Source organism: Artemia franciscana, chromosome 14 (genome assembly GCF_032884065.1).
Source record: "Artemia franciscana chromosome 14, ASM3288406v1, whole genome shotgun sequence".
Classification (NCBI taxonomy): Eukaryota; Metazoa; Arthropoda; class Branchiopoda; order Anostraca; family Artemiidae; genus Artemia; species Artemia franciscana.
In genome coordinates, this window is record NC_088876.1 from 11,839,134 (window position 1) to 11,854,756 (window position 15,623).

The 15,623-nt window shown below is 35.3% G+C and overlaps 1 protein-coding gene and 1 long non-coding RNA gene across 5 annotated transcripts in view; one reads left to right on the plus strand and one right to left on the minus strand.

Annotated features, from left to right (window-relative positions):
- Nucleotides 1–15,623, plus strand: part of LOC136035316 (venom protease-like) — a 46,198-nt gene that overhangs the window by 12,525 nt on the left and 18,050 nt on the right. The window contains exons 3-4 of the mRNA XM_065717026.1: nt 4,521–4,746; nt 9,575–9,710. Of these exons, the coding sequence (XP_065573098.1) occupies nt 4,521–4,746; nt 9,575–9,710 (362 nt within the window). The remainder of the gene's footprint in view (nt 1–4,520; nt 4,747–9,574; nt 9,711–15,623) is intronic.
- LOC136035318 (uncharacterized) overlaps nt 1–15,623 on the minus strand; it is a 117,962-nt gene that overhangs the window by 2,077 nt on the left and 100,262 nt on the right. For 2 of the 4 annotated variants that reach the window (XR_010619391.1, XR_010619388.1), the window contains 2 exons: nt 4,793–4,908; nt 444–2,508 (listed from right to left, as the gene is read on the minus strand). This is a non-coding gene — a long non-coding RNA (uncharacterized LOC136035318). Of the gene's footprint in view, nt 1–443; nt 2,509–4,792; nt 4,909–15,623 lie in introns of those variants that run through there. The other 2 variants (XR_010619389.1, XR_010619390.1) reach the window with 2 other exon arrangements.

Sequence of the window (15,623 nt, forward strand, 5' to 3'; positions counted from 1 at the left end):
TTAAGTCATAAGTTAAATTTTCTTTTAATTGCTCATTTATCTAATTTAATTTTTAACTTCCAAGCAGCTTGAAATTCAAGCTTTTCATTGTTTTATTGAATTTGGCAAATATTGAAGCTTGAATGCGTAGGACCTTGAAAATTTAGGAGCTATCTGATTTACTTTTTCTTGTGAAATTTTTTTTTTTTTTCATCTGAGTCATAAAGTTACTTTTTTGGTTGAAATTTTTTTTCAAAAGGCGCTAAGCGTAAAATAGTAAGTTCAGAGATTAAAACAGTCTCTTTGTAACCATCCACAATTCAACAAATTCCTTGGTGTTTGAAAAAATATTTTCAAGTTGAGTATAAAAAGTACCAAGAAAAGTTTGCAAAAGATAAAACCTTTTTTTTTAATTAGAAATCCATATCTTATGAAAAAAACTTAAGAAGTTATTATACAAAAGAAGGCAATGGAAATCTTTTGATGCCGTTTTTGATGTAAACATGAAAATTTGCATTATAGACACAAAGTTTTTTCTCGACATAATCTTTATTGTATTAGACAATCAACAAAAGTAAAATACAAGTAATTTATGATTCCAGGCTATACAACCAAATTTGGCCTTCTCCCACTAAGATTGTTTCAGCGACACACGACACTTTTTTTTTACATATTGAACTAAGAGGAACTTTGAATATTAATGCATAGAAGTGCATTTTTTTAAGCATAGGGAGGTAGCAAAAAATACTTCGATCTGTTCAAAAAGTTTTGCCTTTCCACACTCTTGTGCTGAAAGAAGTTGATCAGGACCATGTTGCTGCAGTCTTTACACTTAACTTGAACAAGTCAAAGATTACTTCATATCCATAAGTGTTTTTTTTTTTATAGTAAAATAAATGATTCGCAAAAGTTGTCATAAGAATTGCCTTAAAATCAAGCTAATACTGCGAAAGTCGATAGCACTTGCAGCCAAGATCCTAAGCATTGCATTGATTTTTTTTATGCGTCATTAAAATATCACCAAAACATTTATGAAAAAATAAGAATACCGTTATTAAACCAGATGTTTGACTTAACCTTCTCTCAGCTGCATTTGCACCACAGCGGGCTTACATAACATTAAAATAAACATTAACGCTTTCCGCAGCTAAAATTTGATTATTTTATTGTATTGCTTAGATTGTTACAGCAATCTATAAAGTATTGTTTTCAAAGAGCTCTAGTCCTATTAAAACTTTGACTGTAGTTTAATGCGAATCATGGAGGTCCTGAACTTATTTTAATAAAAGCAATATACCAAATGAGTTTATTTTCTTCTGTTGTCAGTATCAACTATTTAAAAAATAGGTGGCACTGGTACTTGTTAAGTAGAAATTTTGCAGAACCCTATTTGAAGACTTTTAGTCCAATTCGAATATTTACTATAGTTTAATGTGAATCTTCGATTCCTAAACTATGAATTCCTGTTTTTATAAAAATAACCTACCCCGCGAGTTTTTTTCTTCTACTTAATTTGTTTTACGACGATTGCTTTTAAAGTTAATATAGTCAATAATAAATATCTTTAAAAGTAAACTAGTTTCATACCAAAGATAAAAGAGATTAGAGTTCAATATTTCTGTGTGCTCAAAATCTATAAGTTTAATTTTGTTAAGTCAATAGTCACATTTTCTTAGCCAATCATATCCAGGTTGCAGCAACAACAAGCGATCCGGGCTGCTGCGGTTACTAACAACCTATTAAGAGTTGGTCACGCCACATTGTAAAAAAGAGAAATAGGTCTGAACTCCTAAAACTAGAATCAGATCCAAAAACGAAGTACACTATTAGGGCCGTTTTGTCAAAAATCCCTACATAGGAGCAACCACGATGTTCTGCATATACGGCACCATTTTTCTTTCTGCTTTTTTTTCTCCTCAGCTAGCTGGGCACTGGAAAATATTAAAAGGTGTAAAATGGTTCATTTTAAAGGAAACAGTGGCTACATCTAATACCTTTTGTAATTAAAAAAAAGTTTGTAAAATAGAATCAATTTAGACAAAAAAACTGCATTTTCGTACACAAGCTTAATGAGTGACGTTATAATCGTATAGATCATAACCGTATATGACGTAATAAGTGAATTCAATATTTACACACGCTTATCTTTCGACAAGGAAATAATATTAGCGTTGTCCTTTATTTCCAAAGAAAAAAATTCTTTTTTTTTAGTTTTATACTACTATAGTTCATCATTAATAGTGTCAGGCTGGAAAATCTCATCTGGCAGTCATTAATTGGTGTTTTGTTTAGACTTTAAATTGACAAATGTATCAAAATTGGCCACGGCAGGGATTGAACCAGCGATCTTTAAAAGATAATCCCAGCACACTATCCACTGCACCACTCAGTCGTTCAAGGACACAACTTTAAAATACTTTAAAGTCTTATACCGTTGTAGCACAGCGGATTGATGCTCTTCTTGGCAATACAGAGCACCCGGGTTCGATTCACGCTGCAGCAACGTTGTGCGACAAGCTTGCTACTTTCCTGTAAAAAAACACTCATCAACTGAAACGTCGACTCGACGCCCTATGTGCCAGCAATGGCTCAGGAGGATATTTATCCTTTTATCCTTATGTCTTATACTAAGAGACGAACATTAAAAGAACAAACTATTGCATATATTGGACTGAAATTAGCTGCATTATTTTTTAATAAAGAACAAACTCTTGCCTATACTAACTTGTACAGGTAGTTTAGCTATAGTATAGGGCCTTACAATTATATTTAAGTTAATATATTAAAATTTCCCTCCAATAGGGAATCAAACCCCGGTCACCCGCATGACAAGCAGGTACGCTCTCCAATGTACCATTGGAGACTTATGAAAAAAGGTTACATATAAGACCTGATAATAAGTTGGTTAATAAACTAAAAAATATATATAAGGAATCAGGTTGATTACAAACGGGGATTATAAAAGCTTCATCGGTATCATGGCTGTACAGATGGCTGATATCTAGTAAAGAGAAAACCATGGCACATATTTGGTTTTGTTTGATGCTATAGTTAAGAGGGAACTCATGCCCAAAGGAACTGAGCCCTGTGGCCTTTTTACAATTTAAATTTAAAAGATATTGCTGTAAATGCAATATACTAAAAGTTCTCCGTGACAGAGAGTCAAACCCCGGTTTCCTGTGTGACAAGTGGGTAGGCTTACCATTGCACAATTGGAGACTCATAAAATAAAAGTAACAGATAAGACATGGTAATAAATTCGTAAATACACTAAAAAAAATTATAAAAGGGATAGGTCTGGTTCATTATAAATGGGGGTTATGTAAGTTTCATCGATATCATAGCTTGATAGTGAGAGGGTAGCTTGGTAGTGAATTGTACAAACAGAACTGAAAACTGATGCATTAACATATAATGATAATCTATGCTTATCTGTACTCTAATTTAAACGATTCAATTAAAAAGTGTCAAAGATTACCATTATAATCCCTTTATCAAAAGTATATATAAAGCTTTCTGAAAAAAATTAAATCAATGCATCATGTGCCTCATGACTTGAGGTTTGCGGATTCAATCCTGCCTGTGATATCATTCAAGATCGATCGTTACCATAGAGTGTGATAAAATCAAATCCTTCGTGACAGATGGAAAGATCTTACTTCACTCTGCTGTGCCAACTTGTGATATAAATATACCATACAGTTTATTTTTTATATTTATATTTATCTTTATATTTATATTATATTTTTATATAGTTTATATCATTATCTAAGGCTTGTCAAGAACTGTAAAAAATTATCTCATACGATTGAGGAGCAGTTAACTTTTTCGTCTCCTCTATTATTTTAATAGATGGTGCTATTTGAAAACATAGTGTCAAACGTTTCAAGGAGGAACGAACACTTTTCGTTTCTGCTTAATGGTTGATTTGCCGTGCTATGCCTCTTTAGGTAAACGCATAGTAGCACATGTAAAAAATCTGATTCATGTCATAATGTTACTCCTTCTCCTAACGTTCCATTCTTCTTCTTTCTTCTTGAACACTAAATTGATTAAAATGTAATTTTATAAGAGTATATTCTAGTTTTGAGAAATTATTCGAGTTTTGAAAGTTTTACCATGAAAATTAAGAAAAAACAAACTTTAATGCTTCGATAAATTCGAACATTTATAGAAAAAAGATATTTTAGCAGCTATTCCTGTTATCTACTAGTCTGATTTTGTCTTCATTTTATATGCCTTATATCACAATTTCCACACAGAATAGGTTTTTTTGTTAATAAAAGAAACTTTTATTTTCCATGCCATTGGAAAAAAAAATTAATTTATCAATCAGCTGGTTTCTATTTTTTTTTTGTCTGATTAGTTTTACTTGTTTCCCTTTTTTTGGTGACAGTCAATAAAACTTTGAACTGTTTTTCCAAATTTCTAAGAACGCTGTCTTCTGAGTCTAAGGAATATTACAAGATGCTAATATATTTGAAATTCCAAATCTGCCTTTCTCAGGTTGAACTTATTTAGCTGGTTGACTCATTTTTAAGGTATGTTGCCCTCCATTTTCATTCAACATTCAATCCCTATTTGCACCAGCACCAGCAGTTCAAAATCAAGGTGGGAATCAATTTAGTGGTAATCCTACATTGCAACCAACACAGCCAGTTAGCCAACCAAGGCCCAGTGGTAATATTCAAGCACTGCTGCCACAGACTTGTGGCAAATCTTCAGCAACAAATACAAGAATAGTTGATGGAGAGCCTGCAGCACTAGGTAATATTAAAGCTATTTGCATAGGAAAAGGTATAAACAATCATACATATGCACCGTATTTCACATCTACTTAGCGTCAACGAATAACACATGATTTGTTAGGATGGTCCACGGCATTTTTCAGGTTTCGTGCGTCAATTGTGAGTCCTCCTCAAGAAAAGTCTGAAAAAGAATTTGGTGATTTATTTTAAAGCTTCATTTACTAACCTAATTTGTCTCATCGAACAGTTCGTGGTAACGAACTGTAGTAAGGAGCGACCCGGCTCAATAGAAACCAAAACTAAAAAAAAATGGAATTTTCATACCAATAGCTACATCAAAAGAATCGTATTTTAATGCTGATTTTAAATATATAAGGTTTATCAAGTTATTCTTACCCATCAAAAGTACAAGCCTGAGAAAATTTGCCTTATTTTAGGAAACAGGGGGAAACAACCCCTAAAAGTCATAGAATCTTAACTAAAATAAAACCATCAGATTCGGCGTATCAGAGAACCCTGTTGTTATAGTTTCAAGCTCCTATGTACAAAAATATGGAATCTTGTATTTTTTGCAAGAAGGCAGATCACGGATGCGTGTTTATTTGTTTGTTTTTTTGTTGGTTTTTTTCCCAGGGATGATCGTATCGACCCAGTGGTCCTAGAATCTTGCAAGAGGGCTCATTCTAACGGAAATGAAAAGTTCTAGTGCCCTTTTTAAGGGACCAAAAAAATTGGAGGGCACCTAGGGCCCCTCCCAGGCTAACTATTTTCCCAAAGTCACCGGATCAAAATTCTGAGATGGTTATTTTATTCACCGTAGTCGAAAAACCTTATAACTATGTCTTTGGGGACGACTTACTCCCCCACAGCCCCCGTGGGAGGGGGTACAAGTTACAAACTTTGACCAGTGCTTACATATAGTAATGGTCAAATTGGAAGTGTACAGACGTTTTCAGGGGGATTTTTAGGTTGGGGGGGGGGGGGGTTGAGAAGAGGGGGATGTTGGGGGACCTTTCCTTGGAGGAATTTTTCAGGGAGGAAGAAAACTTTCATGAAGGGAGCGCAAAATTTTCTGGCATTATTAAAAAAAAACGATGAAAAAAAAAATATAAAAACGTTTTTTCAACTGAAAGTAAGGAGAAGCATTAAGACTTAAAACGAACAGAAATTATTACGCATATGATGGGCTAACCTCCTCCTAATACCCCGCTCTTTACGCTAAAGTATTTTTAGTAATTTCAACTATTTATTCTACGTTTTTTGTGATTCAGGGGTCATTCTTAAGAAATTGGAACAAAATTTAAGCGTTAGTGTAAAGAGCGAGGTACTGGCGAGGGGATAAACCCCCTCATATACGTAATAAAAACATGAGAATACAGAAGTTCGTTACGTAAGCTGGTTTGTAAGTTACGTATATCTTTTAGTAATAAAAACATTCGTAAAAAATTAAAAGTTCTAGTTGCCTTTTTAACTAACCAAAAAATCCGAGGGCAACTAGGCCTCCTCCCCCGCTCCTTTTTTTCTCAAAATCGTTCGATCAAAACTATGAGAAAGCCATTCAGGCAAAAAACTAAATATGCAAATGTCGGTTTAATTATTCATCTGCGGAGAGCCAAAATCAAAACATGCATTGATTCAAAAACGTTCAGAAATTAAATAAAAAAAAAGTTTTTTTTTAACGGAAAGTAAGCAGCGGCATTAAAATTTACAACAAACAGCAATTACTTCGTATATGAAAGGGGCTGCTTCCTCATCAACGCCCCTCTCTTTACGCTAAAGTTTTCTATTGTTTTAAAAAGTAGAGTTAAGAGAAAGACTCAAACTTTAGCGTAAAGAGCGGGGCGTTGATAAGGAAGGAGTCCCTTTCATATAAGAAGTAATTTTTGTTCGTTTTAAGTTTTAATGCCGCTCCTTACTTTCCGTTAAAAAACCTTGTTTTTTATTTAATGTTTCATAAAATAATGTGCGACGATGTGTGCGCATTAACTATTAGTAAGGATAGGTTGTTGGTTATTTTGTAAGCGGGAAAGGAGGGGGTGCAGCTGTCTCAAAGAGTGTATTTACATGTCAAAACATCTTAACTCTCTTTATTCCTTCAAATAAATATAGTATGAGTTCTGGGGGGAGGGAGGGTAGAAAGGAATACCTAATCGCTATTGATTTTCAAGAATATTTCTGGTCCACACCTTTATTTTTGTATAGCCGTCCTAGCCGAGTCGGTTGGTGCGCTGGATTTGGGATCCTTTGTCTGAAAAGACGCGGGTTCGAATCCCAGCGTACCCAATTGTTCAGTTTGGGACGGGAGTCAGAGGCGTGACTCTGTAAGCTTAGTCAGAGTCGGCCCATCTTTAAATGGGTACCTGGAGAAATCTGGGGAAGGTAAACAGGAAGGGTATGTGACAGCACAGGATGGTTGGCCCCCAGCTCCCCATTGCACTTCCTGACTGAAGGGTCAAGAAACGGAGATCAGCACCGCCGATAGGTACTGTAAAGTCTAATGCTGTATCCTCCTTTTTTTACACCTTTATTGCTGGTGATAGGGTGGGGTTTTAATAGTGCTCCCTCTTTAGCGACAATCTTTAGCTATTTAGCATTAAATATAAAGTAATAGGTCTACCGGTACAAAGGAAGTAAAGGCAAGGCGAGGGAATTTCACGAAATTCCTTGTTAGGGTAGGGGAGGCTGGCAAATTCTACCAAAAACTTTGTTTTCAGAGATTTTTAGCGCTAATATTCCTCTTTTCCTATTTGTATACAATGTTCCAATGCATTAAAATATATGTACAGGTTACGTGTTTAAGAATCGATTATATAGCTTCAAGAGCTCTTTGGATAAGGACCGTAAACTATAAGAACTATCAATTTCTTAAAGATAGATTTTATGGTGGAAAAAGTCAGGTTTCTTTGATTTAGAGCTTGGGTGTCCATTGGCATGAAACTTTTAGGGGTTATTTTTTTGTTGAATAAGGTCATCATAATTGTGAGGTGAGAAGAAGTAACTTTCCCTGGAAAACAATCATTTTTAGGGCGCAAAATTCATAGAAAGAACCAAGTCTACACTTCCATGTTTGAATGATGGATTGTTTTTTTTGCTTATTTGCCCCACCTATTTGGAAGAAAAGCTTACACTCGTTTCCTTAGGGGTGTATCCCCTTATTTCGAAAGAACTTTGCCATCGAAGCTGAAAATGGATTAGAAATAATTCGACACCTGAAATTCAATGATAAAGAGTAGAAGAAAGTCACACTTGTCAAAAAGCCATATCTGCAATAAATATTCAACCTTACAGCCTTAAATCCTTGGACTAAGGGAAGTAGTGTACTAAAAATATTCAAGGGATTGGTCCCTTTGAAAGGGTTGCCTCTTGTAATAAATGTGGCTCAGAAAAGGACTTGTAAAAACGTCGGGCTAGTGAACCCCAAGGCAGTAGGTACAAAAAGCAAATATTCAAAATGCAGTAAACAAAAGAGGCGGAAAAGGGCCACAAACCTTTTTGTCATTCCTTCAAATGGAAATGACTATCTTACACACATGTGAGGTGGCTCATTTGATTGAAAATTGAAAGTTCTAGTGCGATTTTGAAAAGACTACAGCTTCTGGAGGGCAATCAGCCTCCCTCTTGGTTCTTTTTCTGCTATCAGGCCCTCCTTTAACCCCTAAAATATCGAACCAAAATTTTGAGATATCTTTTCTGTTCAAAGACTTCTAAATGTCAAATATGTCTGTCTTCAGGGTTCATAGCTACCCCATATATCCCGTGTTAATTTTTATCTTACCCAATTCCCAGAAACAAAAATAAAAATTGAAACAAAATAAAAATGTGTAAATAAATATTATGGGTTATTCTACACCAGATATTCTGCCTATTTGTTGAAATACTGGCAGAATAGCCCGAAATTCCATCTTTCCATCATAATCTTTATTTGTCATACTTTCTCTGTGGCCGCTAAATTTTACCTCAGGAAGGAGTTTTCTGGAGGAAATGATTCGGGGGGGGGATACACCTAATAACTTCAAGTTATATAAAAACTTCATTAATTGCTTTGTTTTTTCTATTCTAAGAATACTTTCTTGCTTCAGAAAGTATTTTATATTTTACTACCCTAAAACCAGTGTTTTAACTAAAGCACAGCGTTTTCACAATTCTACAAATACAGAAAATTACAGTCAGTTCATTTTAGCTATTTATGCATGATATATTGAGTGAGGTAGGCCTATAATACATTTTGTCTGCTTTAAATTTCAATTCAATAAAATTAAGTTTTTTTCAAATAAAAGTAAATAACTATATTAATGTTTAAAACTAACAGAAGTTATTCCATACACGAGGGAAGTTGTCTCCTACTCTGCCTACTGCTTTTTAGGCTAAAGTTTTATAGACTTAACAATTCTTCTCTATTCTAATTCAACAGCCCTTTTGTTTGAGCTCGTGTTCTTATTGACAGACATAACAAAGAGTGTGTCTGAAAGGGTCTTAAAGAGTAACAGATGTATCGTTGTCTATTGCTGATTTTTTCCACCTTATCATCAATTAGAAAATTCATAAGGGTTGGAAAAAAAAAACAACAACAAAAAACAATTCTATTTTCCGGTTGCCGGTCTTGGGTTGTCAATCCATGATTTTCATATAAGGCATGCCTTGCCCTATTTTTTATTAGCACTAGTGAAACCCTAAGTTTCAGCATAAGTACATCATTTAATTTTGAATGGTGTGCTTATACAGAACTGAGATTTATTTTTATTGAAGTAATATGATTAAATATTGTGTAACTTTTTTAGGTCAACTGAATACAACTTTTAGTTTTATTAAAAGTTTAAAACTCATTTCTTTTGTGCTTTTTATTTCAGGCGCCTGGCCATGGATGGCTCTCCTGGGATATACTGAAGACCCAAGTAAGGGAGTTGACTTTGGATGTGGTGGCTCTCTTATTACAAATAGGCATATTTTAACAGCTGCTCATTGTGTGTATGACAAAGATGATTTGTGAGTTTTATTCTCACATTTTTAGCACCCTATTTATGATATGCTACTTCTACAAGCTTTTAAAAGTCTTTCTCCATCTTTACCCTTTCTCCAATCCTACTTAGAGCGTCTGTACTTCACGAGAGAAAACTTTCTTCACCTTCGTCACCCCTCACATTTGTTTTAACTAATTTTTATTAGCACTTTTGAAATATTAAGTTTTTCTTTTTAAAAATACAATAGCAAAAGCGAACTAAATAAGTGTATTTATTTAGCAAGATGTTTGCATCTGTTATCAGGTTCTTTCTGGGTGTTCAACGAGCATGATTTTTTGGTTTGGTATTTCATATCATATTTCAGTTTTTCATGTTATAAATTTGGAATGATTTTAACTGCATATGATTAATATAAACTACTATGAGGCCCAAGCCCTACATAATGGTGGATAATCCTCAGCTAGCCCATTACATTCGAGATTTTGTTCACCAAAAATATTCTAATATTCTTTTTCTAGGATATTCTACATCATCCTGTTTCTTAAAACTTCAATGGATACTGGTTAAAATTAGCCTTGGCATTTAATTTAAGTCAAGAATTTAAAATACTAAATTTAAGAGTGGTAATTTCAATTTTACGTTCGGCAAACACAACGTTTGTGTTTCAGTTATTAATTCTTTGAGAGTTAAAGCAGTAATTACGATGTGTTGCTACTTATAACGTAAGTAGTTGTCAAGGACAACAAAGGAGGGGACATTTTTTTTTCCCGTATTGCTCCATGCTTCTCCTTTGATTGACAAGAATAACTAAAAAGATCCCAGAATATTTCAATTTTTTATCCCTTTTTCTTAAATACTATGGAGTATTTACTAAAACTACATCTCAGTTAACGATTTCCATCATTTCCAGTTGTTTTTTAACAGTAAGAACAAATTATCAATTTAAGGAAAAAGATTTTACACTGGTCGTCAAGGATAAGCTGAAATATTGCTTGAAATATATATGAACGTTATAGTAGGGTAATTTATAAGCACAAGTAATATGAGAACACCCTCAATAAAATGTTTATTATGTTTAAATGTGGTTAAAATCTGCACGGTTCTTTTCCTCAAACTCGCAGACCCCGTTACATGGCCAGGCTTTTCAATCGGCTCATCTATCGGCCACACACGCTGTTTGTTGATAACTCACGTTATACGTAGAATTAGTTATTAGATAAACTACACACGTTGGAATTAGAATTAGTTAGAATTACGCTGGAATCATAAAAGTAAACAGCGGTTCAGCCGTCACCTTCTAGCATCCATCTACAACGCCATAGCCCTTCCACTGGAATTTTTCCATACTGGAAATGTCCTATAGTTACAGATTAAAAACACCGATGATCAATCTTCTTCAGATTTGTCAAGTATGTTTTACATTTGCTTCCTTGGACAAGAACCGTTTACATTATCCATATATATATATATATATATATATATATATATATATATATATATATATATATATATATATATATATATATATATATATATATATATATATATATATATATATATATATATATATATATATATATATATATATATATATATATATATATATATATATATATATATATATGTATATATATATATATATATATATATATATATATATATATATATAGCTGTTGGTGGGGCGCCACCAACACCTAGTTGGTGGGGCGCTTCGCGCCCCCCCAAGCCCCCCGCGCGCGTAAGTCGTTACGCGCCATATTAGTTATGAGCCATTGTAGTTGTGTCCCTGTGTCCCACCTGTGAATATAGATAGATTTATATATGTGTTTCAAACTACGTAAAAATTGCGAATAAACAACATTCTTGGCTTTCCCATTGTCTGTGCATATACAAAGCCGTATGTACTAATAATGACGTCATATGCAAACGCTCTTTTTACAAACAAACAAACATGCATCCACACAACTCGTTTTTATATAGATAGATTGATAGATAGATACAATACAAATTAACTGCGTAAAACTTGCGAATATACAACATTCTTCGCTGTCCAATTGTCGCTGCATATAAATACATTGTCAGGTTTACCGACCCTCGAACATGCAACGTACAATTGTCCATGGGAAAAACAATCAGTATTAAGATCTATACCACATTTTTCTAATGATTGACCTTGAGCTTTGTTAATGGTGATTGCAAATACTAATCGAATTGGGAATTGCAATCTTTTAAACTGAAAAAGCAGATCCGTTGGAATCATGGGAATGCGAGGAATAAGAACAGCCTCACCCTCATAAGGCCCTGTCAAGATTGTGGCCTCTATTAGGTTTCCCATTGTTCTTTTTACGGCAAGTCGCGTGCCATTCCAAAGCTTTGGTGGGTTGATATTTCTTAAAAGTATTATTGGTACGCCTATTTTTAGTTGTAGCACGTGTGGTGGAAACCCTGAAGGATCTATGGAATTTAAAATTCAGATGGATAATTAACCGCTTCATTTGGTTCCAAAACTGTGTCGACTGACTTGTAAAGGACTGCCTGGTCTCGAATCTTGGTCAAAACAATATTGTTGATTTCGTGGACGTCTATATTTTTGGGTGCGAGAATCGCTCTTTCACTTAGCCATTTATTATTTTTATAATTTTTTAGAATATTCGGAAATACTTTTTCAATCAATTCATTTTTGGACGTCACTAAATTACAGAAATCAGCAGGTAGTTGTATACGTCCTGAAATTGAGTCTACTGTTTGACCAGAGTCATCGTTTTGCAATCGGACACGCATATTTGTAGTTTCACAGTTGGGAATTGCAATCTTTTAAATTGAAAAGGCAGATCCGTTGGAATCATGGGAATGCGAGGAATAAGAACAGCCTCACCCTCAAAAGGCCCTGTCAAGATTGTGGCCTCTATTACGTTTTCCACTGATTTTTTTTACGGCGAGTCGCGTGCCATTGCAAAGCTTTGGTGGGTTGATATTTCTTAACAGTATTATTGTTTAAGTTGTAGCACGTGTGGCGGAAACCCTGAAAGATCCACGGAATTTAAAAATTCAGATGGATATTTTATAATTGTTTAGAGTATTCGGAAATACTTTTTCAATCAATTCATTTTTGGACGTCACTAAATTACAGAATTCAGCAGGTAGTTGTATACGTCCTGAAATTGAGTCTACTAGGTGCTTTCCGTTTCCAATTGCCAGCAATTGATCTGAAACTGTTTGACGAGAGTAATGGTTTTGCAATCGGACACGCATATTTGTAGTTAATTTTAATGTTTTTACGTGTGCCCATAAATTAGAATTTTTCAGGCAAGCATTCATTTCGTCTGCAGGGGTTGATCTACGTATTATAGGTAATGTTTTCCTGAAATCTCCCGCAAGCAATATTAATGTGCTGCCAAAGGGTTTCGAATTCCCTCACAAATCTTTCAAACATTGATCCAGAGCCTTGAGCGATTTTTTGTGTGCCATTGTGCACTCGTCCCAATTAATAAGTTTGCATTGCTGCAATACTTTACCCATTCCAGATGATTTGGAAATAGTGCACGTGGGATTTTCTATAGAATGCAAATTCAGAGGCAATTTCAAAGCGGAATAAGCAGTTCTTTCACCAGGCAGCAACGTTGCGGCTATTCCAGACGACGCAAATGCCAACGCTATATCATTTTATGATCGAATTGATGCCAGAATCAGTTTTATCACAAACGTTTTAACAGTACCTCCTGGCGCATCCAAAAAGAAAATTTCTCCAACGTTGTTATCGATACAATGTATTATCGTTTCATAAACGTCTTTTTGTTCCGACGTTAACTTGGAAATGTTATTTTGTACATACGACAATAGATCACTCGTACTGTAACTTTGTTTACGATCCAATTCTACACATGTCGAAACAGCAGCGGTACGATTAGGTGAAGGCATTCCCAAATCCTGAAGAGGTTTGTTTGCCATACATACGCACAAATCTTCTATAATAACTAAAGTGTAGTTATAAATTTCTGATGTAAAATCAAAAGTCATATCTGACGTCTCTAACCGTTTTCGATGGAAAATATCTTCGGACATTTTCGATTTATATTTTCCCCATAACTCTGTAGGAGCTGAAGGAGAGCAAGTTGTTAGAATGATTCCAAACAATGCAAGAATTTGAATTGGAGTTGACGTTTCGCACGCGTCATTGATGCAGTTATCCCAGTGTTGGTCATTCTCCAATAAATTCAGAGCTTGGCATGCACTACGGGAAGTGTCATGTATAGTACCGTTTACTATTCTCAAATACTCAAAGGACGTCGAACCGGGTACATTCACCAAAAGCAGGCGTAGAAAGAATCATTCATGTTGACTGGGGTGAACGGTGGGGTGAACTATTGTGGTATCTTTGAAGATGGTAGGTTGGCCGTCGACTGACTTACCCTGTTTTCGACGTTCAAATACTTTATTTTTAGTATTCCACGTGTAATACGAAGGCACTTCAGTATACAGCAGTTTTTTTTGCAAAAGAATCATTTTTGCATAGCGAAAAGAAAGCAGTTAACTTTGTATCCGGTCGATTCAGGGCTCTTTGTTGCACGTTGGATTCCAAAAAATAAACACGTTGACCATTCTGTAAATGTACCGCTAAGTGAACAACAGCTGGACAACGTTCATGTATCGGAAATGAAATAATTCGCCAAACAGCTTCATTACTGCTTATGTATCTTCCAGCCTGATATTGTACGATTTCATCGATATCTTTGATTTTGGACTGCAAGCCAAAAACTGCCATGTCACTGCCTTTGTCGACGCATTTACATATGTATTTGATTGCCTTTACGGAGTTACAGTATTCAACGTTTATGGGTGCATTATATGTTTTTGATAATAATGGGGAATATAGAATAACCCACTGGTTATCTACTTCGATGGTGGTACCGTTACGCTTCTTTATTATTGCTATTTTACTGCCATCTTCAGTAGATCTTCTTCTATATTGTGGGTAACCATCATTGCCAATATTTGTGTTGGGTACTAAAAGTCGAGGATATTGCTTTGTGCACCTTTGGCCATGCATGGCGAATTTTCGTTCAGTGCACCGCAAGGTCCATGTATCATATTTTTTACAACAATATCATATAACCCCTTATCGACATTTTCATCAGGTATTTCAGCGAAAATCACATCATCAATTTCGTTAGAAGTAATTTTATAATGTAGCCAGATTAGTATATGTGCGTGTGGCAATCCTCGTTTTTGCCATTCCACTGAGTACATACAGCATCGCACTGACCCAGGTTGCTCTTGTGATTCCTCGGCACGCTTTCTTTTCTTACTTTCTCTATCAGCCGCAAGCCGGTTTCTTGCTGTTCTTTTGATTCCTCGGCAAGCCTTCTTTTTTCACTTTCTCTTTTAGTTGCAAGTCTGGTTTCGCGTTGCTCTGGTAGTTCCTCGGCACGCTTTCTGTTCTTACTTTCTCTTTCAGCCGCAAGCCTGTTTTCTTGCTGTTCTTGTTATTCCTCGGCACGCTTTCTTTTCTTACTTTCTCTATCAGCAGCAAGTTTTTTGACATAGACTCTTTGAGCAGCTTCCTCGGCTGTTGCCATTGTAGGCTCTTCAGTCATTTTACAATTAACATTTTTCCGTGAACGAATGTCTTAAATACCTTTAATGACGTCATCGACATAACAAACATGACGACAACTAACTTCATGACGACATGACATGATGACATGACGTCACTCGACAGACACAGAGACATCTTATTTTTATATATATACTAGCTGTTGGGGTGGCGCTTCAGGCCACCCCAACACCTAGTTGGTGGGGCGTTTCGCGCCCCCCCCCCCAAGCCCCCCCCGCGCGCGTAAGTCGTTACGCGCCATATTAGTTACGCGCCATTGTAGTTGTGTCCCTGTGTCCCACCTGTGAATATAGATAGATTTATATATGTGTTTCAAACTACGTA